General features: G+C 42.6%; 2 protein-coding genes and 1 non-coding gene across 15 annotated transcripts; 1 reads left to right on the forward strand and 2 right to left on the reverse strand.

The window, feature by feature from the left end:
* Window positions 1-3,931: 3,931 nt before the first annotated feature.
* On the reverse strand, window positions 3,932-4,003 carry TRNAQ-CUG (transfer RNA glutamine (anticodon CUG)). Its single transcript has one exon. It is a non-coding gene; the product is annotated as a tRNA-Gln (tRNA).
* Window positions 4,004-4,666: 663 nt separating this feature from the next.
* On the reverse strand, window positions 4,667-15,801 carry LOC123183192 (protein timeless homolog). 13 transcript variants are annotated; one of them, XM_044595943.1, is made up of 25 exons: window positions 15,641-15,801; window positions 15,403-15,555; window positions 14,394-14,553; window positions 13,594-13,912; window positions 13,355-13,489; window positions 13,066-13,264; window positions 12,856-12,986; window positions 12,278-12,493; window positions 11,319-11,485; window positions 10,564-10,642; window positions 9,638-10,360; window positions 9,212-9,558; window positions 9,010-9,126; window positions 8,825-8,929; window positions 8,421-8,636; window positions 8,086-8,187; window positions 7,433-7,543; window positions 7,183-7,296; window positions 6,865-6,975; window positions 6,610-6,723; window positions 6,263-6,373; window positions 6,006-6,119; window positions 5,707-5,817; window positions 5,456-5,569; window positions 4,667-5,215 (listed from the first exon to the last, which is right to left on the reverse strand). In XM_044595943.1, exons 1-25 carry the CDS (start codon window positions 15,741-15,743, stop codon window positions 4,975-4,977), a joined length of 4,413 nt encoding a protein of 1,470 aa, XP_044451878.1. In that variant the 5' UTR covers window positions 15,744-15,801; the 3' UTR covers window positions 4,667-4,974. The 13 variants fall into 13 exon arrangements, with proteins under 13 accessions (XP_044451878.1, XP_044451875.1, XP_044451879.1 ...); XM_044595940.1 differs by having other exon boundaries at window positions 7,183-7,293; window positions 13,355-13,495; XM_044595944.1 differs by having other exon boundaries at window positions 5,456-5,566; window positions 6,006-6,116; window positions 13,355-13,495.
* A 246-nt stretch (window positions 15,802-16,047) lies between these two features.
* LOC123183193 (uncharacterized) lies at window positions 16,048-17,360 on the forward strand. Its single transcript, XM_044595953.1, has 2 exons — window positions 16,048-16,482; window positions 16,996-17,360. The coding sequence occupies exons 1-2, from the start codon at window positions 16,124-16,126 to the stop codon at window positions 17,099-17,101; spliced, it is 465 nt and encodes a 154-aa protein (XP_044451888.1). The 5' UTR covers window positions 16,048-16,123; the 3' UTR covers window positions 17,102-17,360.
* The last annotated feature ends 7,739 nt before the right edge of the window (window positions 17,361-25,099 follow it).

A 25,099-nucleotide genomic window follows, 5' to 3' on the forward strand; every position in this document is an offset into this window, starting at 1 on the left:
TGGTGAGTAAATTATCATTCTCTTTACACACGAGGTGTCGGGTCAAACATTACCCGCGGTGTTTGTACAACACATTCATTTGTCCATGGCAGTTGTTCCAGGTTCAGGGTCGACGGTGTACTTGAACTTGGCGGTGGAAGTAGCGTTTCACGTGTAGTCCGACGCGACCGTCTTGAAGTTCCGGTGGTGGCGGCGGTCGTTGGATCGTTGGTCTTGCGGGTTCCTGTGGTGTGTATGACTTGACGAAATCGGATGCCTTCGTGAAACTTGACAGCGCAGTTGTGGTCTTGGTTGTGTGGTGTGATCATGAAGGTACTTGGCATTCTTGGTTGCGTCCGTGTGCCGGACGGACAACGACGAGATGGCGGTGGTTGTCTCTGCCAAATGGAGGAGGAGGCAGGCCACGAGGGCCATGGTCGGAGGGGTGCAGGATGGCGGAGGTGGGTCCTGGGTGAAACTCGACAGGAGCCGACAGCGGCTGGTTACAGAGAGGGAGCTAAGCTCACCGATCTGGGTAGTGGAAGATTCAGTGAAAGACATTGCAGTGACAGGTCTAGAACAAAAAATGTGAGATTTTTTTTACAGAGTAAATACTACTCAAGTAGAACAGCAATTTGTTCCAAGAAAAATTACAGAATAAAAACTACTCCAGGTGAAAGACGCTACGTCGTTGTTGTTACAGAATAAATACTAGTGGAACATCAGTTTCTCTAGACACTGATCCATCGAGACACTAGATTTGGGGTCTTGTTTTTCCAATCACAGGACTAGTACTGTGACCTTGTTTTTGGGCAAGAGGAAGGTTTCAGCGAGATCGGCCCTAACATGTCTACCTTGTTTTCCGATGATGTGAGCAGGGAGGTGGGTGAGCGCCATGGCCTGACCAGGGAGCTCGGGAAATAAGGCGGGGCATGCGCGGCTAGGAGGAGCCGGGCTAGAGAAGAGGCAGAGGAGCTGCCAGCCTCGGGCGGAACAGCGCACAACAGTGAGGGGGATGCCGAGGCGAGAGCGCGCGCGACGCGGAGCAGCCCGGCGCCATGGCTTCTGGGCTCATGGACGAGTCGCCTGCAGACGAGGTAAGACGCGGCCGGCCGGGAGGAGAGAAAGGGCGTTGAGAAGATGAAGAGGGGAGGCGTGATAGCGGAGGAGCGGTCTGCCGCGGCGGGGCTAGCCGGTGCGCCGAGGGGCGCAGGATCGAGCGTCCTTCTCCTATGGCGGCGTGTGGAGGAGGATGGGAGGAGGCTGCGTGCGGATCGGCAAACAAGAGACAGATGAATCGTTTTTTCTCACTAGGCGGTGGCAAAGACTTGTAATATTGGTGAACTGCTCATTTCGGTGCGCGATGGTCGTACGATTTAAAACCGACGGCATCCGAGTAGTGCGGATCTGTAGCAGAATTCCTGCCGACTGGATTTTAGCTTTGGCGTTCAAAATAATAGGGAGAATCAAATAAGAAAGTAATAATTGGCAATAGAGATACGATCTATTAGGAGGTTGGTCCTGAAAAAATAAATAAGGAATGCTAAAAAAGAAAATTCAAGCACAGAAAAATGGAAAAAAGTAAAGGTCCCAATATAATAGTGAAGAACCAAATAAGAAAGTAATAAATCCCAAAATAAAGATATGATTAATCATATATGAAGAATAGGGAATGCCATCTTGTTTTCAAGTATAGAAAAATTAAAGAAGGAAAAAACAAGGTCCCACGGAGGCTTGAACTCAGGTTACTGGATTCAGAGTTCAATGTCCTAACTACTAGACCATGGAACCATTTGTTGACTCTGATTTTCCCAGTACTACTTTTATACGGTCAGAGTGGGTCACGTTGCATATGGAAAATTGAGCAAAATTGATTAGGTATGATGTCTCCTAGCTATTTAGGCTGCGTTCGGCTCCTCTCCGCTCCCTGGACCGCACTCCCGGAGCGGACCAGTCTCTAGCTAATTTTCAGGGAGCGCCTAAAACCGAGCTCTACAGCTCCACGGAGGGATTCCGAACAGGGCCTTAGTCATTCACTAGCTCTCCAAATAGACGCCTGAATGTCTACAATTTGAGAAATCATGTCATGTAGTGTATGATACAAATATCAGTTTATCTTGGTTAATTAGTTGTAATCTATTATTTTGTTGATGGGTTATGTCTGCAGGTCAAGCTTCACACATTCAACTGGTCAAATCTCAACCTAAAAATCGTCTAGGTATGACGATTTCTCCAAGAGCCTCAATTGCAAGTACAAAACCTGGTCTATATTGTTGGTCTGTCATGTTCATTGGCAGTTAGACAATTGTCTCTATATATTTATATAATGAGGTCAAATTATAGAAACCTTGCTGAAATTCCCAGACTATCTATAAACACCTAAAATTATTGTGAACATATGCCTAATATTGACCTCACGTTGCTCTAACAGCAAGTTAAATTTATTTCTTGGTATAGAAGAATCTATTATTGCTCTATTTTGCACAACCGTCACAATTTAGCCATTACTAGACTCAGTCCATATATTGAGGCTAGGTGTTCTCTACTTGGTACAAATGTAGCTTCTGGATGAATTTTAACTATTTATTGGGTCATTAATATAAATTATGTTGATTATTAATTTGATGTGTACATGAAGGGCCCTGAGATTTTAGCTTCACGTCGAGTCCCCAAAATCTCGGGACCGGCCCTGTATGGAGGTTTTGGCGTGAAATGGGGAAAGGTAGGGGTGTTTTTGCCTTTTATTTTGAAAAACACCCCATATATTAATTAATTAGAAAGGTGTTACAATCATTCATTACATCATATGCCACGCGGGGCGGAAAAGTGTTAACAAGAATGCCATCGAACCTAGTACCAAGGATGAACTTAGCAATTTCATGAGTGACCCCATTGGTAAGCCGACTAATTTTCAAAATTTTAAAATCATTGATCATCCTCGAGATATTCGAAGCCTTTTTCTTCAAATCAAGGAGAGGAGACCTGTCAACCTTCTCATTTGCAAGGAAAGGAGACGGTGAGGGGCGATGCAATTATCTAATTTTGGACGGACGATGAATAGGGGTAGGGAGCAATCGCTTGCTCCCTAGTAGCATCCAAGTTCATATGTCTATTTGCCAACAAGCATGCCCCACAAAAGACCATGCCTAGGCCAAGTGGCAACTGGTTACGTCACAAGCAAAAGAAAATTAACAAGGTCCGATGCGATTCAAGAAACCGGGCCAAAACACAGGCCGATGAGATCAATAGTTTCAACTGTGTGGGATGTCTCTTCCTGCACTAGTGATAATTCGGTTAGAGAACATTAGGTATCTAATACAAACAGTTGTCGCTCATCCGGTGCACTTCCCTATCGCATTTTTTAAAGTTTATACCAAACAATAGATACAATTCCCATGAACCATATCAAACTCCAAGAGCCTTTGGTCTATCGAAATGGTTAGAAATATGCTTTGGTTGACACCTGCCTTGATAAGCATGGTACCATAAAAGAGGCAACGTACGAAACTAAGAAGATATCATGTCGAGAAGGCTGGACCCTATATCATTGTATGTATCCAAGTATTGTTTATGTTAGTGAGCACTGGAACAATTTTCAATGACAAGATCAAAAGAACTTTGGGACATCATTCACGTATGTGTGACAAAACGAGATGTGGAATAGCGACAACAAATGGCGTTTGAAAAAAAATACCGGGATACACGGTGATGTTGATTTGGATAAAGTTACTCTAGTGAATAAGAAATATGGAATGGCCGTATTGTGTATGGGAAATTACAAGCAAAAATAGAACAAACCCTAGATAAGATTCAAAATAATAGCGAAGAACCAAACAAGAAAGTGGAAAGACTAAATTCCTATAAAGATATGATCAATCGGGAAGGTTTTTTTTTTTTCTGAAAAGAATAGGGGAATGTCTTTCAAGCACAGAAAAAACGAATGGAAAAAAAAAGGTACCACCGAGACTTGAACTCGGGTTACTGGATTCAGAGTCCAATGTCCTAACCACTAGACCATGGGACCATTTGTTGATTCGTTTTTCCAGTTTCAATTGTCATAATAACCAGAAGGTCAGGCATCCTATCTGACAGCCGTCGACTGTCTGAGAAAATCGAGCACGCTTTCAATGACTGATCAATCCTCGTACAATTCGCGCTTGTTATCGTTAGATGGATTTCAAGGAAAACTACTCATCGTCATTGTCGTCAATCACTAGCCCGTGTCTTCTTTTCAGACCAGCCTTCCGACTAGCATTACTCTCTGTCATCGATGATGATCCGATGCCCGGCATTTTCACGGTCGTCCGACTCAGCCACACTATATATTCATCCAGAAGTTCAGCGTCACCGTCGTTAACGCTCGGTGAATTCATCAACTCCGGATGGAGAGGGGCGTCCCTGAAAAGTGAGAAGTTCATTTTACAATTGGATACTCATCATTGCACATACTACAGCATGCTACTCTCACCGGTTACTGCTGTGATGTCTACAGGTTTTCTACGAAATTCTTTTGAATCAACTGGGCCCTAAACCACTTGCAGAGTTTTCAGTTTGTTTCTCTGAATGATAATCATCAACTCTGAATAAATTAGTGTTACTAGATGGCATTCCTGACATGAAACGTACTCGCGGCAACTGAGTATGCTGCCATAGAGGGTCTACACCGACTCCAATTGCGAAAATCACATCGACATCAAGAGGCACTCTTTATTATCATAGAGAATGAATCATGCAAGTTAAACAAAGAGAGCACCGTGTTCCCATACAACCATCATACAATTGGCTAGTACAGTTACAGTACATTTGATCATACCACAACACTGGTTGGAGAGGCTGTATTCAAAACTAACACCAGGGCCAACTTGGAAAACAAATCATATACAAAAACAAGAGCCTGACAACCTCAGGTTGCATCTGCTTACTGCCAATTTACAGCCCCAAACTCCAAACAGCTGCAGGTATCTGACTTTTCACTCACCAATTTCAAGTAAACTACTACTCGTCATCATCGTCGTCAATTACCATTCTGTGTCTTCTTTTCAAACCAGCCTTCTGACTGGCATTAGAGCCTGCCATGTCCCCAGATTCAGGCATGTCTCTGTCAACGACGATTCGTTGCTCAGCATCTTCACGACCATCCAGCTCAGGCTCACTCAAGTCATCCAGAAGTTCAGCCTCACCAGCATCACCACCGTTATCGTTAGATGAGTTCAACTCCGGATGGAGAGGGGCGTCCCTGAAAAGCAAAGTTCATTTCATAATCATTCAAAACAAAATCAAAATTTCACATATTATAGTAATTAATGTACTATCAATGGTTATTGATGTCTGCCTGTTTCAGCTTTCACTAGGCAAAAGTGCGTGTATTGGAAACAGTATATGAGCAAACATACGCCCTCAGATATCAAGCTATTCTACCTCAAAACAATATTAAGCTATACCAAGTATGTCAGGTAAACAACTTAAATGAGCTTACATGACATTTGAACCGACAGTCTCATTGTCCGGAACAATGTTCTTCGAAGAATCTTGGTGTTCTTGTCTGTTCTCTGTAACATCTGATGTAGATAACCTTCTTTTCTTTCCTCTGCTGTTTAAAAATAGAAGGAACTGGTCCAGTCAAATGTGTGCAAAGGAAGAAAATCATAGCATATAAATTGATGATGTTTAATAATTGCATCATGAACATTCAATATTCTTAATGTATTTAAAGCTGAATGAGCTCACCCAAGCAGAGATCCTATGGTTTCATCATCAGAATCTGTGCCCTGCGAAGCCTCTTGATGCTGTGATATACTCGGTAGAAGATCCACCGAGGCCAGCTCCTTATTTTTGGGTCTGCAATAGATGAAAGGAAAAACTCGATACGTCAGAACAGACAAGGCAGCATCAAGTACTATAGTAAGGTACTCTAGATGGTTATTCATGTCTGCCGGTTTTCAGCTTTCACTAAGCATAAAGTGCATAATATAGGAAACAATGTATCTATTCCAGGTATGTGAGGTAAATTACTTATACAGGCTTACATGATATTTGAACCGATAGTCTCAACGCCCAGACCAGTATTCTTCGAAGAATCTAGGTCTTCGTGTTTATTCTCTGTAATATCTGACGTTGATAACCTCTTCTTCTTTCCTCTACTGTTTAAAAATAAAAGTAATTAGTCCCGTTCAAATGTGTTGAGGGAAGAAAAACATAGCATATAAATCAAGGAGTATTAACCATTGGCATCATGAACATTCAGTAATCAGTTCTTTATGTATATGAAGCTGAAGGAGCTTACCTAAGCAGAGATCCTATGGTCTCGTCATCACAATCTGTGCCCTGCGAAGCCTCTTGATGCTGTGATTTACTCGGTACAAGATCCACTGACGGCAGCGCCTTAATTTTGGTTCTGCAATAGATGAAGGGAAACACTCAGTATGTCAAAACAGGAGGCAGCATCAAGTATTATAGTAATCATTATTGAACATGATATAGCGAGGTACTCTCACTGGTTATTGATGTCTACCTGTTTTCAGTTTTCACTAGGCATAGGTGCATAATATGGAAACAATATAAGAGAAAACATACACCCTTGAATATTAAGCTATTCCAAGTATGTGAGATAAATAACTCATATGAGCTTACATGGCATTTGAACCAATAGTCTCAACGCCCAGACCAATGTTCTGCGAAGAATCTAGGTCTTCTTGTTTATTCTCTGTAATATCTGACGTTGATAACCTTTTCTTCTTTCCTTTACTGTTTAAAATAAAAGTAATTCGTCTCATTCAAATGTGTTGAGGGAAGAAAATCATAGCATATAAATCATTGAGTTTAAAAATTGGCATTATGAACATTCAGTAATCAGTTCTTGGTGTATATGAAGCTGAATGAGCTCACCCAAGCAGAGATCCTATGGTCGCATCATCAGAATCTGTGCCCTGCGAAGTCTCTTGATGCTGTGATATACTTGGTGCAAGATCCATGGATGGCAGCTCCTTATTTTTGGTTCTGCAATAGAAGGGAAACACTCAGTATGTCAAAATGGACAAGGCAGCGTCAAGTACTATAATAATCATTATTGCACATGCTATCGTAAGATGTCTACATGTGTCAGCTTTCACTGGGCATAAGTGCATAATATGGAAACAATATATGAGAAAACATGAACATTAAGCTATTCCAAGTATGTGAGGTAAATAACTTATACGAGCTTACATGATATTTGAACCAATAGTCTCAACCCCCAGACCAATGTTCTTCGAAGAATCTAGGTGTTCTTGTTTATTCTCTGTAACATCTGATGTCGATAACCTTTTCTTCTTTCCTCTACTGTTTAAAAACAAAAGTAGTTAGTCCTAGTAAAATGTGTTGAGGGAAGAAAATCATAGCATATAAATCAATGAGTTTTAGCAATTGGCAGCATGAACATTCAGTTCTTGATGTATATGAAGTTGAATGAGCTTACCTAAGCAGAGATCCTATCGGCTCATCATCAGAATTTGTGCCCTGCGAAGCCTCTTGATGCTGTGATTTACTCGGTGAAAGGTCCACCGAGGGCAGCTCCTTATTTTTGGTTCTGCCATAGATGAAGGGAAACACTCAATATGTCAAAACAGACAAGGCACGTCATAAAATAATTTCATATATCTGTGGCATGTTCACACTCAGTTCTTAGGAAGGGAAAATGCAACCTAGAGTCCAAAATTAGTTGCACGTTTTGCCTATGATGAAACTAAGAAAAACTAACTTGACAATACATGCTATGGACTGTAGTCTAAAGAATAAATGGCATACAAGATCAAATAATATGATTCTGTTTTGCAGAAACAAATGTTTTTTCATACATCCCATGGCATTTCTGTCATGATTACTGGCAACTTCAAATAGAGTTAAGCAAAAATATCTACATTCGTTATTGATTTCGATTACATACTGGCGAAATTTCCAGCCATTTTCATCAATCATACTTTCTGATATAAAGGCCTTTTTAATAGCAAAAGTCTTTTTTAGCACACACAAAAGCTTTGCATATCCTTTAATAAGGGTAAAACAAACTCAAAGAAAAAATATCACGCCAATAGAATTTACTCACGAAAGCAACTCGGTGCAGGAATTTACCTGCCCTTAAGTGATTGCAACATTTCCTCATCAGATGATACTGGATGATTATCGTTGTTGTCGTCCTTACTGCTTAACCGATGTAGCCTTTTCCTCCTGCGCCTGAAAATGCAAGCTAGACTTAATGACAAGTAACAACCAATTAGCTATCAAATCACACTAATTTCTTTTCATAATGTGCTTAGGGCGATGTATGCACTAGTTTTGACGTCTTTAACATGCTAAATTGTGGATTCCATCTTACTGATAACTGTGCATAACTGAATGTCAAGCTTGTAATACAGGCTCACAGCCATGGAGGAAGAATGGCACAGCTCGTCCTTTATAATACTCACCGGGTGCTTTCTGGCTTCGGATCATCCAGCACGTTGTTTTGTGGTTGTGTAACCAGATCTTCGGCTGAAAGAGATGCCTCTGGAACTTTTGTCCTCCTAGTGACACTCCTGAGACCTAGCTGTGTAAGCTTTCGAGAAATTTGAGCTGACGATACCTTTCCACTGGGATCTAGAGCTTCAGCAATTAGATGACTGCATTTACGATCATCCTTATATCTGTAACATACAAGGAATAAACATTCAGGCATCATCATGTGATTCATGCCCAAGTACTAAACAATAAACATTATTACATACTCGTAAGTACAAACATCAGGAACTTATTTTCAGTTCTAGCTTAGCAAAGCATGTTATATGAATTGATCAGTGATCTTATCCTTTCTTGACATAAATTGATCACTTACTTCTCATGAAGATCTCTGATAAGCTTCTCTTGCTCTTCATTAAAAATGGAACGCCCTCGTCTCTTTGGGACCTCTTTATTCTGAGAGCCTCTAGATATAGTAGTCCTAAATCAAGTCAATCTAATCAAAGAGCTAGTCTAGGGAAAGCATCTGTGTTCAAATGCAGAGCTAGATATAAAACAAACCTATCATTATCCTCAGCTTCACTATCTGAAAGTGACAGTAATATGCTCCTTTTGTCTCTGGCACCCATGCTCTTCTGAGTATCACCTTCACGTTCACCAGAAGATGAATCTCCATTCCTGTTCACATGCACACACGAATGGAATAAATTATCCCATTCACACTACATTAATGGACAATTGGGCATATACAAGACAAACTTACTTATCACCATCATATGGTTCATGTGGTATATCATAGTCAGCTTCATCGTCACCAAGAGAATCTGCTATATTTACTGGACCTCCCCATCCCTTACTTGAACCAACTTCACCACCCTTATTGTTAGTATCTCCCTTGAACTCATTCAGTAGATAATCAGCATCAATGCAATGGCATTCCTTTCTTGTCTTCCAAAAGAGTGTATCAACAAATAACAGTGGCTGTTTTTTCATTGCTCTCACCAACTTCCTTACAATTTTAGAAAGAAAATTTACAATATTTGCATACTCCTTTGAACTCGAAGACTTCTGTTCGGCTAATATATCATAGAAAGTAGTCAGAAGCGATAGCTGCAAAAGACGGACAGTATAATGTCAGATCCCAAGAAAATACAGCCCTGATGAAAAATATATAACAGTGAGCTATTACCTGATATAGCATTGGTGACACATCTAGATCTTCACAGAATCTCCGCAGCATGCATATGATGTAGTGGTTTGTTCGGAAGGAGTTAGTCTTATAGTACTTCAACAACCAGCATATATTTTGGACAACAGAATTGTTGGCTAGGCTGGATATTAACCGTGATACGTTAAAATCAACTTCACTTGTAGCTGGGGGGCAATCATCACTTGAAGAATCTGAAGCATCTTCCTCTTCATTAATGGTATTTCTTTTCTTTTCAGCACTGCCTGCAGAAGATGGATCACCTCCAAGCTGTGTGGTACAAGTATCTTCCTCTTCGTTAATGGGATTTCTTTTCTTTTCAGCACTGCCTGCAGAAGATGGATCACCTCCAAGCTGTGTGGTACAAGTATCTTCCTCTTCATTAATGGGATTTCTTTTCTTTTCATCACTGACTGCAGAAGATGGATCACCTCCAAGCTGTGTGGTGCTCTCCAGATTAACAGCCGTATCCACAATTGTATCTGGCAGATCTGTGCCATCAGAATCAACTTTTCCTTGCTCTACGAGAGTAGGTTCTGCTAGAGGATCCTCACTTCTCAAATCTGGAAGTGAATCAGATGTAGCTTTAGTCCCATCTGTTGGGTCTATGTAGCTTTGCTCCACATTCTCTGTTTCAGGTTTGGTACTCTCATGTTTGTCATCCGACGTCTTCCTTTTTCTGCCCTTTCTTGTCCTTTTCGCAACCTAAATTGAGGGGTTGATTAATACTCAGATCAAGAAGGGAGGAGGGTCGATTGCTTCAGCATGAAGCTTGTCATCTTTACATAAGCAGTTGAAATTTGGTACATAAAACGTAGTTGCTGAAAAATGAAGATCCACACTTGATCTAACTTGTGGTGGCCCAGACAAGCAAGAATATATTGATGTTGGGACTGAAAACAACATACCCTTAAAGCACCACGTGCTTGAAGCTTCTCCATCAGCTGTAGCATGATATGAACTGTTTCTAGTAAATCCGCAAGAGCACTGATAAAGAACAGACAAGTGAAACAATGGTTGGAAGCATATAAAAGTAGAGGATACATAAACTTGGTTATGAAATAACAAAATAGTGTGGACCTCCATTGTGCAGAACAAACTACATCGAAATCCTGAAATACCCTTTCAAAAAACCACAGGGTACAGGGTGCAACAACTTGCACATTCATAGATCCTACTTTTATCATTAGACATCACAAGAGTTGCAACTTACAATGTGCACCCATAACCCATTAGCTAAATGTAGTAGAATGTGCACCAACTGGTATTTTCAGGTGCAATGGAGGAAGAAAAAAAAAGTGCACCCACTGGGCCCAATGTATTGGAGATGTACATTGAACTTCTGTAAAGCAGGGAAACAACTAGAGCATATCCCTAATTTTTAGAATGGAAAAATGTTAAATGGAGAACTGCTTGAAGTACATGTTGAGAACAAGACTATTGTTCTAATCGATGTCTATAAGTTGTATATACATGTGGAGCATCATTTCTACCAAGCAGACAAGTATGCACAAATTGCAAAGTAAAGTTTCTATCAAATACATGTCAGCGAAGCATAATAGCGATTTGGTGCTTTTGCATATTCGAAGCTTCATATTTACGCAGCAAATAAAGAGTACATAACATAAAAATATGAATTTCTGAAAAGGAAGTTTGTATAAACCTTTTTGGTTGCTTATGAGTATCAAAAGATCTGAACAAGTTCAGGAGAAACTGAGTCAGGCCTTGTTCTGTCTGATCATAGAACAGCTTATACAGTAAAACGCGGGCTGTTTGAGATTCCCTTGAATCTTCAGGATGAACTTTCACCACCAAATATATCATGCCAATCTGCAAAAGGAAGATTGTTCAGTGTGTGGATTCGAATAAGTCAAAGATAGAGACCATGAAAACATACTAAAGGAACACGTTAAGGGAATTATGAAATTAAGCAAGTTCATATTTCTTAAGAAAATTAAATTCTCCTTTTCACACTAGCAATGTATTGTGATTCTCTTAGTAGACCACGTTTAACAGAGTTCTCATTCTCAGAAAACAAAGGATAAATACAAATAACCAATAGATCCTATATGCAGTTTATGAAGCTTAACAAATTAATATCTAGTTACAAGTTAGGAACTTAGTAGTTGATACTTGGTCATTACCACCAACATTCAGCAAGCAGTGAAGTTGATAAATAAATCATACTACTTGCTGGTGGTGAAATGGCTTCAAACTTTGCCTACTTATGGATAAACAGTAAACAAACCAAGCTCGAGCCTAGTTCAACCTCTACTTTTCTTTTTAATCGATATCAAAGTTGGTAATCCAAATTTTGTTTTGGCGCAGCTATCTGAGTAGTACTCCAATTTACTTGTTATAAATATTTTTCAGGAAAAGAAACTGAACCAAGCTCAACCAAAACAATGGATCAAATTTTCAAAGTTAAGCCTGGCGGATTTTACTCAGACTTCACTTGTTTAAACCATTATTTAGAATGTCAATGTCAACATAGTGGTATGCAAACTGTTCTCAAGCTCATTGGCTCAGAAAAAATAATGGGAGAGAGAAATATGCAACTGGTTATAAAAGATCTAAGTATAGAGTCCCTGTCTTAAATGTATGGAATACATATTTGCTTACCATGTTCTTCATTAAGGAGTCAGCAGCTGAAAGAGTTTTGTAATCCTTAGAATGCTTCAGGTCTTCATAGGCCTCACGCCACCTGGACAAGACTATATTGAACATATCTTCGTTTAATGTGGCTGCAACAGGTCCACATATGTCATCACGAAACGGCAGATCATCACATTCATTGCCTGGTGAAGTCTCGGACAGCTGGGGCCCAGCATTTGATTTCTGAACAAAAGAATGACACGTCACAAAACAGCATGACAACAAGATGACAGACACATTTCTGCATGAATAGTTATAATCATGGTATTCTGTCCAATTAAGATAATGTATTCCCTAGAAAAAGGCAACAAGCTTGCACATAATAAATCTAGCAAAACAAGACAAGATAACGAAGTTGCATGTATTGTAAAAAAAATCACTGACGTACAACTTAAGTTGCATGCATTGCATTAGTGAAGATAAAATCAACTATATATGATCAGATATTGGCAATTCCAGTCAACATTGCCCAGGTGACAAGAACATGAAACAACAATTAGACATAGGAAAATGCAGCATCACAGCCCATGAGTTCAGTTCCAAACCTGAGCATTTGATGCTTTCTCGTGTTGAAAAGCTAAGACAAAGCAAACGACTTTGAAGAATGTAATGTTATCAGATTTCTCGATAGAATGATGCTGCTTCACGATATCATCACAAACAGACTGCATCAAGACTGAAAAGCACTGTGTTATCTCAAGCTTACAAAAATATAGGATATAGTAATAGTTTGGTAAAAGGAGCGATTAAGTTACCATTATATCCTCCAGATAAAAATTGATCCATGAAACTTCTTAGCATTTCCATAATACCCTCCTTTGGTATGTAAAGAAGTTCATTATCCCATGCTATCCTTTTCTGAGGCCCTCTTTGGACATTACGCATTTTCCGGAGGCTATTTGCAGATGACATTGCTGAGCTGGGGTTCCCTTTGCACAATGACTTAGATCCATCCTGTAAGATCAAGTGCAACACAAAGATTACAACACAACGATTTATCCACTTATGATGTAGAATCTAAAACAGCATTAGATTATATGGTACCACTGCAAGGCATGTAAAAATTCCGTTGAGTGCATGATTCTCCGCGTTTCCCTGCCTGAACATCCTTTTTTCCTTCTCTTCCTTCTCCATCATCAATCTCAATGAATCAACTGATGTATCAATATCTCCATTGACCTGCTCCTATGAAACATCGAAAGAGTAACACAGTTCTCATTGTAAGTCATGGGAAAGGGGTAATCTAAAGAAATAGACAAATTAGTTTTGAAGAACAGGTATACCTTTGAGCCTTCTGGACGAACTTTGGCGATCAATTCTGGGTCCCGGCCCAAGAAAAGATAATGAAAGATTTCCAACAAAAGAAGGTTTTCATGCTTGAGATAACCAGAGGGCTCATCAATATGTTGAGCTAGCACTAAGATTAGGTCCATCATATTTTCTTTAAACATGAGCTCTAAAAAGCTGTCAGCCAGGTACAATAACTGGGTAGCTTCCCCAGATGCCTTTTGAGGCAATGTGATTTCTTGAATAGCCAAGACGTTGCGGAATAAAGTAAGCACCAGCTGTACTAGCTTCCAGTCATCTTCCGTGAATGAAGTTCTGATTGCCATTGAAAAGTAAGTCATGAATGCTCAACTTTCTAGAACAAAGGAAACATAGTGTAATTGAACTAGTATAATGTGAACAGAATGGAATGAGAATGACAGAACATGCATGACATTTGCACAACTCTCCTTTATGCAACAAAACAGAAAAGGATATATAATATATTTTTAAGGAATAAGTATAAGTCTTTTGGGCACTACATACACTTGAACGGTACATCAAATACCTTATGTTTGCTCACAGTTTAATTGGAAGAAAAAAATCCCACATGCATATTTTTATTTCATGAGCATAGTCCAGTGCAGATGAAGATAGCAGCTAGCATCAAATTGGCATGCAGATCAAGCATAATCATCTTGCTCATATGCCAATGACATTGATAAATTAGAACTTACAAAATTATTACAGCATAACAAAAGCATGACCTTATCCGATATACAGGTGGAACTCAAAGTAGCAACGGAAGAGAATTCACCTTTCCAAATGATCCAATGGGTCCTCAAGAAGAGACACAATCACTGCGATTGCAACATTCCGTGTGAGTGCAGCCTTCAAATCCCACAGATACTCTATCTGCTGAGCAACATCCTCTGATGAAGGATCGACAGGCATGGTAAGGAATACCAACACTTTCACTTCAAAAAAAAAGGAAAGGAAAACATTAGACCTTGTAGTGTCACATCAGTTAATCCAACTGAAAGCACAATGTGTAGCTATATACAGGGGAAAAGACAAACATTACAGTGATAAGACTCAATTCCAGATGAATTACAAGTAAATCAAAATTTGACCATTAGAGTAACAGATATTTAGGTCTACAAGGTCAAAACATGCCACGAAGGTGTGTGCATTCTTATCAGATTACCATATCCTAATCTATAAGACTGAATTACCCCCATCACATTTTCTTATATATTTTACCAATTTTTTATGGCCCAAAGTAGCAATCAAGATTCTGTTTCTCAAGAGATCAATGCTCAAAGATTTATGGCGGAAGTTTGCTAAAAAAATCAACCATGGAGACCAATTCAGTGGCTAGAGCAATGCATATTTGTGAATATAGGGAGTAGAGTCTGGGGCCTTCCATGCATAACCAAGTTTATGATTTTCCTGAAGTTCAAACTACAGATATCCTCAGATAAGAAAAAATGCACACTAACAATAGATAGAGGATACTGTTATTTAACAAACAGACCTGAAATGGCAGACACTACTTGTTTTTGTTCAACAATATAAGCTGGTTGCACAACAGAACTGCACAGGTATGCACAATAGGAGAAATGATGGTCTGGTTGTTACATAATGTGCACATAAGCTTCGGCAAATCGAGACAGTAACATGTGAACAGTATCAGAGACTCCTCCACCCTCAAAATCAGTTCTCTAATCTAATTGCTCGAGACTGACAGATCTTGTGCGGGTTCCGTCCGTGCAGACCATGACAACAACTTCAGAGTTTCAGGAAGGGGTGGATAGAAAATGTACCAGCCGTGATGACGAGGTTGCGGTCGGACTGGTAGTTCTCGATGATGGGCACCAGATCCCTGGACGCGATCCTCCACTTGCAGACCTGCTTGAAGACCTCCCGCCGCTCCGGGTCGTCCCGCCGCAGCAGCCTCTGCAGATCCTTCAGGTTGTCTGCACAAACGCGCGCGCAGCAGAAGTCAGCGGACACCGAACGGCCGGAGGCGAACGGAAGGGAGGAGGGGCGTGGGGGCGCTACCGAGGCAGTGGTCGCCCTTGACGTAGCCGACGGCGCCCCCGTCGTCGTCCTCCTCGGCGGCCCCGAGGCCGGCACAGGTGAACGAGAGCATCGCCGAGTCCATGCCGCTCCGCTAGGGCCGGTGCGTGGAGGCGGGGGTGGGGTGGGGTGGGGTGGGGGGGGGGGGGGTAGGAGAGGTGGATCCAGCGGAGTGGGAGGGAAGCGGTGTGGAGAAGACGATGGATTTGGGGGATTTTTGCCGCCGCCGCGCGCCATTCCGGTGGGGTTTTCCCGCGCTTTTGGCCCCGCTTGGTGGGCCGTCGCAGGCCATCGCTCTCTCTCCCGGTTCCCCCATGGGCTCCTACCCATTAGGCCCAACTACGTGGACCGCCAGCAACTTACGGCCCGACTATATACAGAGAAAAAAAGGAGGAGGAGAAAAAAAAAGGTAAGGATCAGACCGGAGCGAAGCCGGAAGAGAAGAAGGCAAGCGACCGAGCGACGATGTCCATGGCGGTGCCGAGCTCGCTCCGCGCCCTGGCCCCTCCGGCTCTGCTCCCGTACCCTCTGGGTACGAGCGGGTCCGCGCGCCCGTCGCCGGCGCACCGGGCGGCGCGGGGGATGATGGTGGCCCGGCGGAGGGGCGTGGCGCTTGCGGCGGCGGCGGTGGCGGCGGACGCGGGGTGGCTGGAGCGGCTGCCGGAGAAGGAGAAGCCGCTGTACGCGCACAGCCTGCCGTGCATCGAGGCGTGGCTGCGCAGCGTCGGGTTCGCGCAGTCCCGCGAGGACCGCGCCGTGTGGGTCGCCGAGACGCCGGTCTGGCACGCCCGCCTCAGCCTCGACGTCACCGACCTCCACATCAGGTAACCCACCCGCGCACCCACGCCGGCCGCCGCGCCGCTCTTCTGTAGAAAAAATAAAACTCTCTCTTGACTGAAGAGGAATTGGAGCGCGCTGTGCGGCGATTCTGCTTCAGACAGTTCTTGCAGCTCAGTTAGCCCAATATAAGCAATCGACTTGTCAGATTGCTTGATAGTGCAGTTCATCATTTTGATCATCCCAAGGATTATGGTTCAGCTAATGTTCTGCAAATCCTCTACCGAAAACCAAGTTGACAGTGTGATTACTGCTCTTTTATTCAGAAAGAAATGATGTGCCCTTTTCAGATCATACTATTGACTTCATAATTTAGCACCCCCTGACCACCTGAGTTCCAAGATCGAGCTGCATCCTCATAACACCAAATGCAATGCTTCCAGTGTGTTCTCATGGCACTACTAGAAAGCATGAAATTCTTTGCTGATCGTCTGAATGATTATTTGCCAAGACACTGATTATTATCACTGAACCCTACTATGTTTAATCGACGTAATCAGATACCTGAAGAGCGGCCCCGGGAACCTGGAGAAGGACATGGAGAGGAGATTCAGCTACGCCCTGAGCAGACAAGACATCGAGAACGCCATCCTCGGCGGACCTTGACAATCAATCCCCATCCACCACACAGCTCGATCGAAACCAGGACCTTCCGTCCAAGCACGACCACCCCATGCAAGATCCCTTGTTCAAGTGTGATGTAATACCAGAATTCAGCTCTGTAATACTAATTTCAACGTGGTTAATCAACACAAGCGAGATAGGATTCAGTGCCAGTGTCGCCTCTGTTTTCAAGCAGACCTGTACAGACATTTTCTCTGGATTGATCTTTTCTAAAAAAACATTTTCTCTGGATTTCTGTTGATGACACGATGATCAGATGTTTGATGCCAGTTTGTTTCTGCATCCAAGATGAAATGGCTTTGCAAGATTCACCTGCAAAAACGGGTGTAGCTTTGCACAGTAGAAGTAGAAGCGAGTGTCAGTCTACTTTGAGTCTGAACCGCCGATTGGGCAGCAGTAGGTGGCTCAGCTCAGCTTCTTTTTCTTTTCTTTTCGAGATAAGCTTCTTTTTTATTTTTTTAGGGTTTCTTCTTTTTTTATTTGATGATGAGGAATAGTAGTGGCTGAGCTGGTCCAGTCGAATCAGGCCACCACGCCACGCTTGCCCCGCGGCCCGAGTCCGTCCGTCAGGTCGGTCGTCGTGTCAGAGGATAAGCGGGCTATCCTTCTAGCCCCGCCTGAGCTGGCACCTAGTCACGGACGCCTCCCACCCACCCCCTCCACACGACGCGGGCCACGTGGCCCACCAATCAGCCGTGGCCCGGCCGCTACGCGAGGGGCCGGCCGGCGCACATGGGCGGGGCGCACACGTGGTGCGAAAGCCCATTCCGGCGGGGCCCGCCGGGGAGGAAGCGGCCACCACGTCACCTGCATGACCGGGACGCCGCGCTGGCCCTCGGGGCGCGCGCGCGGCGACGCGTAGCCCGGCGGCGCGGTCGACACGTGGGGAATGGGTGGTGCGGGGTGACGCGGGATCGGACGGGCGGGCCCCACCCCCACCCGCCGTTGGCCCAGCTCACCGATCCACTTGCACCGTCGCCCATCCCGTGATCCAAGGCTAGCTGCACCCCAAGAACCTACACCGCTATGAGCGCGTTTGGTTTTTTCATTCGGGAAGTTAGCCAAAAATTACTTAGTTAGTATAGGAAGCTGGCAAAATATACCTTTGCTTCATCGTTTCGGCTCGGCACGCCAAGTGTTTATTGGCGCACAGTGCCTTTTTTTTATCTGCCGTCACGTTTATGTTCATGCTGTCTCATAAGTATTGCTTTCTTTTGAGAATATTTTGTTAATTCAAATGTGTGTTCAAAGTTTTCAATTACGAATCATTTTCATTGGCAACCCACAACACTTCTTACATAGCAGAATGTTGAAAAAAATGGAGTTTGTGCCTATGCGTGAGCTAACAATTTTCAGTTTAAACGGGTTCGAGCGGATAGCTATTTGTGACTCGATATGTGCACAAATTATGTATTGTCACATTCCCGCAAAAGAAAATTATGTATTGTCACACAACCTTTTTTGAGGTTTTCTTCGTTTAATCTCATATATATGCAAAAAGCAAAGGCCAATGCATGAAGCAGTAGTCCATGTCGGAAAATTGACAAGAACACGAAGCTACTTGTAAAACGTGTGCCTATGTATGAGTTAGCGATTTTTACTTAAGTGGTCCAGAAGGAATAGCCCGATGTGACTCAATATGCATGTGATTACGTGATATTAATGGTCACGCCACCTTTTACTGAGGTTTTGTTCACAAAATCTCACCTCTGTACAAATAGCAAGACCTAGTATCTGATAATGATCAAGCTTTTAAATCTAGGACGACATGATCGATATACCAGTTTTGGAGCTCTACTGATACAAACATAATATGTCATTTTGTAAATATAATTTTTCATATGCATATCATCCAATATGGACCGAAATATTGATCGATATGGTCAATATATATCTGACCTGGAATGCCACTGATATAGACGGGTACGCCAATGGACACAATTATTAATCAAAAAGCTGTGAAAAAAGATAATGTGAAATCAATACCACTCACTAGTAGGAAAAGGGGCTTTTACCCCGGTTCATAAGTTACTAATGCCCTAGCCCTTTAGTCCCGGTTCTTACACGAACCGGGACTAAAGGCCGTCCACGTGGCCGGTGCGGGGAGCCCAGGCAGGAGGGCCTTTGGTCCCGGTTCGTGCCACCAACCGGGACCAATAGGCATCCACGCGTCAGCACCTGGCAGGAGCTGAGGTTTTTGTTTTTTTTTTGAAAGGGGGGGGGGTTGGGGTTTTGGGGGTTAATTTAGGTTGTTATTAGGTAGCTATTAGAGAGAAGTGTCCTCTCTTATATCTCCGTGCTTGGTTTACCAACGCTACGTACTGCTATGCCTAAACATGGCTTAGATTGAAGTGAAGGCAACATGTGGTGCATGTCGAAAGTAATACTAATCCGGACTTGATCAAGTTTGGATTGTACTACTTTCGACACGCACCACATGCATGTTGCCTTCACTTCAATCCAATCCATGTTCATTTCACCCGCTGATATATAATAACTCTTCATGCACGCATCATGCATCATCATATATAATAACAAGTCCTACTAATCATCATCATACAACTTCTACTCGTTATTAATAACAAGTCATACGATCATCATCCTCACAGTCATCGAACCAACCCTACTTAATTGTTCTTAGCACATGATCATCAGTATTAGGTAGGACCGAAATACCCTCTTTAAGGTAAAATAGCATAAAACAATATAGACCCTGACTCTCCATTATGGAGAATGGAGATCATCCTGTCTCCAATTCTTGCGCCTCGCTTCCTTTTGCTTCCAAGAAGCTCCTTGCGACTGTCCATACATTTTTTCCATTCTTTGATTTGTATGTCTCCACTTCTTTTTGAAATCCGGTATGGACAGTTGAGATTCGTAGGATGACCTGGTTGTATATTCAAAACATCAAGCCTACCATTCTGATACATCAAATGAGGCACACAATCCTCCGGGATTATCTGTTGAAAAACATAGTAATAACTTCATAGTTAGCAATGATAATGCACTACTTTTAGAACTATGCAAAATATGCACGGATGTCGTAATAGTAAGAAATCTTACGTACCAGGTATCTCCATAGTAGTTACCGTAGTTCAACACGTGCACTAGTGGCACGTATGGAGGACCATAATGATGAGGAGTTTGATTGTAGATATTGTAATTCTCAATATCAGTACAAAATCCGACCAGATGAGTTTTCTCCTTATAAGTTAACTCAGAGCCATCGGTGTAGTAGGTTCTGTCTACCATGTTCCGCACATTGTTTGAACAATCAAAATAAGCTGTCAATGAAAATAAGCTGTCAACTATTTTGAAATGAACAATATAAATTAGCTAATAACTATGTTTGAGAAACTCACGTAGCGGTAGAATTGGAGGCGTATCAACAAGGACCCAAATGTCCATATTGTCTTGCTCGATGTCAGGATCACCAAGATCCATGGTGACAAGCATACCCTCATCAAAACCATACATATTGCAAAATGCTTCCCAATTTTTGCAACCAAAATGGGTTACGCTCTCAAAATTATACAGTTTTACTTCAAAATCTATATCATGATGGGTCCTTAGGTGAATTTTCTTTGTTTTCATACTTTCATGGTCTTCAAAACCCATCCTCTCCAAGACGTAGCGTCTTGCATGGCATGGGATAAGCTAGCCGAATTATAAAAGATGAAAAGTACACGTTGAAATAGTTGAAGTCGTGCTTAATTACGAAAAAATAACACTAGCTTGTCGTCGTTGCGTACCGTTTCAACATCGAACGTCTCGTCCAGCTTAATACTGAAGCGCTGATCTTCGTCCAGGTGAGGCCTGTCGCACTGACCTCGGTCGTCGTGGCACCAGTCGCACTCCCCCGGGAGACTTTCGTCGTCCGAGTACGACATTTCCTATGTTCATATATAATTCAAATATTAAACATCTACAATTAAATAGATGTACTAAAAAACCTAAGTTAGATCATTATTATTCATCACGGGTTGACTATCGGTTTGTCGAGTCTTTTCTTGAAAACTCTCAGCTCACGTGGTATACATTCGACCGTTGGTGATGGTCGCTCCTCCCTTTGTCCCCGTATGCATTACACCAAAATGTCTAGCTAGCACACGGGAACAAAGGAGAAGCGACCCCCACGACAACAGTCGGGATTCTTCGTCCTCTCATATATATATGGTGGAACTCTCCCTCACTGATTCCTCTCTGACATTTGCGACCGTCGGTGATGGTAGCTCCTCCTTTCGTTCTCGAGTGCATTACACCAAATTGTCTAGCACACGGGAACGAAGGAGAAGCTACCCCCACGACAACAGTCGGGATTCTTCGTCCTCTCATATATGGTGGAGACTCGACAGACTTACAGTCAACCCGAAATATCGTTTAATTATCTTTCTAAAAGAGGATTTGGCTAGTCTCACCTCGATGCCGGAGGGGGCGGTGACGGGGACGACGGCGGGGATGATGGAGGGGTCGGGGGGGCTCCTAGATTTCTATGAAAACAAAAACCCTATAAGCTATCAACTAATCATAGTGCTCTCCAATTTTAGCATTCAAAGTAGGATCGAAGTAGTTTTCCACTTTGAGCATTCAATAAGCAAAATCAAATCACAAAATAAAGTAGTATTCAAATTAGGATGCATTCAATTATAAGCAAAACTACATCATCTCCATGCGTCCGTACATCGCCGAATATTATCAGTAATACACCTCGAATACTATCATACATATAGCATCGCTAGTACAGCTAGAACAGTAGCGCCCGACGGGTATCGGCGCGGGCGGTGGACACCCAAAGGGACGGAACCATCACAGGATCATAGCTCCAGTGAGATCCCTGAAGAACCTGCCAGGTATTGTCGAACCTGCCCTCCAACGCAACCATGTAGCAACGGACGTGCTGGTCCTCCTCGCTGACACGGTGACGTACCTCCTCCGCGGTGTCCGGAAGCCTCGGCACCGTCACTGGCCCACGCGAGCGCCACCAAACAAGGATCGGGTCAACGACGGGCTGGTTCCTCACCAACCTACGCCCACCGGAAGGTAGCACCTCCCAAAACCAGCCCGGCGGAGCCCAGTCCCGGACATGGCCCCTCTGATCAAGCCGGCCTCCTCCGCCGAGTCGGCGACGAGGATGCGGGATAGGCATCGTCGACGTCGATGCGGGAATAATTGCTTTAACTAAAAAAACAAACTAGTTCTATTAATTTCCTTACTATAAATAGAATAAAGTAGTATTTACTACAAATAAACTAGCTAGTTTAACTAGTTCTATTATTTTTCTAACTAATTCTATTAAACACTTTCTAAGTAGTACTTACTAAAATTTATCGGGGAGGGGGGTATGTATATCGACAACGACATACCCGATAAAAAAATAAGAAGAGGAAGAAGAAGAAAAAAAGAGGAGAAGAAGAAAGGAATAGAGGAGGAGATCGAAGAAAAAAAGAAAAAAAGAGGAGAAGAAGAAGGAATAGAGGAGAAGAAGAAAAAATAGATATTTCTTCTTCTACTACTCTTTTTTTTTCTTTTTCATCTTCTTATTTATTTCTCCTCTTCTTCCTCTCCTCTTCTTCTTATTATTCTTCTTCTTCTCCTTCTTCCTCTTCTTATTTTCATTTTCTCTCTCCTTCTTTTTCTTCTAAATATGAACATACATAAATGACTTTGATCATACACAATTTTCAGATTCCTACACAATATGAACATATACATAAATTGACAAAGAAAATTCTATGAATAAAAAAAAATCATAAAAATTCTATGAACAAAATTACAACAGAAAAAAATCATAACAATTCTATGAAAAAATTGATATATTCTTTGCATATATATGAACATACAAACATTTGCATATTCAATAATAATATCACCAAAAAAAATCTAAACTACACATCTAAATTACAACAACTAAATTAACTACACATCTAACTACACATCCAAATTAATACAACTAAATTACAAATCTAAACTACACATATGTAATAGCTAGCTAGGGGGCGCGGCGGCAGCGGCGGCGGCCATTACAGGGAGGAGGAGGGCGTGGCGGCGGCTCACATCGCGCGACGGAGGGCGACGGCGTGGGCGGCGGAGGGCGGAGGACGACGGCGACGGGCGATGGCGTGGGCTCGGGGGCACGGGCGACGGCGACGGCGGCGGGGGACGGAGGACGACGGCGACGGGCGATGGCGTGGGCTCGGGGGCACGGGCGACGGCGACGGCGGCGGGGCAGCCTGGCGGCGTAGATCGAGCTCGCGGCGTCGTCGGGCGGGGGGACACTGGCGATGGAGATGTGAAATTTTCACAAGTCCTGGTTATATAGCAAGGGCATTGGTCCCGGTTCGTGGCACCAACCGGGACCAATACCCACCCTTTAGTCCCGGTTGGTGGCACCAACCGGGACCAAAGGCCTCTTTTCACCAGCGCAAAGGGCGGGAAGCAGAGGGCTTTGGTCCCGGTTCGTGGCACCAACCGGGACCAATACCCACCCTTTAGTCCCGGTTGGTGGCACCAACCGGGACCAAAGGCCTCTTTTCACCAGCGCAAAGGGCGGGAAGCAGAGGGCTTTGGTCCCGGTTGGTGGCACCAACCGGGACCAAAGGGGAGCATTGGTTCCGGTTGGAGCCACCAACCGGGACTAATGTGCTGGCGTGGTGCGGTGGGAAGTTTAGTCCCACCTCGCTAGCTGAGAGAGCTCATCACCTGCTTATAAGCTGCGTTGCAGCTCAGGTGCTGAGCTCCTCTCTAATATGCAGGCGTTACACATGCCTACCTTTGTCACTGCCATGTTGGGCCTATTGGGCCTGCGGGCCTGCATCCTGGCCCATGTGCAGATGGGTTTCTAGTCGTATGCAGGCCGTGTGGCCCATTAGGCGGCATTTTTTATTTTTTCCAGTATTTTTTTGTTTTTTGAATTATTTATTTTCTTTTGATTTTTGCTTTATTTTTTTATTCTTTTTGCTTTTAGCTCAGAATAATTATAAACTTTCTGTTACTCCATTAGTTTCCAAATTTGAATAGTTTAAATTTCATCCGGAAACTCGTCTGTTACAAAGGGATTTCATTTTTTAAACCTTATTTGAACTCCTGACTTTTTGTGTGTTCAAAATGCACCATTTAAAGCCACATCATCATTTTTCAATCATTTCTGACTTCATTTGTTATTTTCATGCATTTACTAATTATTTTGAGCTATAAGACCCTAAAATTGAAAAGCATTTCAAATGAACTCTGAAAAGGTTGAAAGTTGGCATGATATCATCATTTCATCCACATAGCATGTGCAAGAAAGTTGAGAGGGTTACGGCAAAAACTGGATGCACTTCGTGTACAAAACGGACAATCTCTTTCAAAGTATCAGGATTTCATCCGGAAACTCGTGTGTTACAAAGGGATTTCATTTTTTAAAACTTATTTGAACTCCTGACTTTTTGTGTGTTCAAAATGCACCATTCAAAGCCACATCATCATTTTTCAATCCTTTCTGACTTCATTTGTTATTTTTCATGCATTTACTAATTATTTTGAGCTATAAGACCCTAAAATTGAAAAGCATTTCAAATGAACTCTGAAAAGGTTGAAAGTTGGCATGATATCATCATTTCATCCACATAGCATGTGCAAGAAAGTTGAGAGGGTTACGGCATAAACTGGATGCACTTCGTGTACAAAACGGACAATCTCTTTCAAAGTATCAGGATTTCATCCGGAATCTCGTCTGTTACAAAGGGATTTCATTTTTTAAAACTTATTTGAACTCCTGACTTTTTATGTGTTCAAAATGCACCATTCAAAGCCACATCATCATTTTTCAATCCTTTCTGACTTCATTTGTTATTTTTCATGCATTTACTAATTATTTTGAGCTATAAGACCCTAAAATTGAAAAGCATTTCAAATGAACTCTGAAAAGGTTGAAAGTTGGCATGATATCATCATTTCATCCACATAGCATGTGCAAGAAAGTTGAGAGGGTTACGGCAA

Source organism: Triticum aestivum, chromosome 1D (genome assembly GCF_018294505.1).
Source record: "Triticum aestivum cultivar Chinese Spring chromosome 1D, IWGSC CS RefSeq v2.1, whole genome shotgun sequence".
In the NCBI taxonomy this organism is placed as follows: domain Eukaryota; kingdom Viridiplantae; phylum Streptophyta; class Magnoliopsida; order Poales; family Poaceae; genus Triticum; species Triticum aestivum.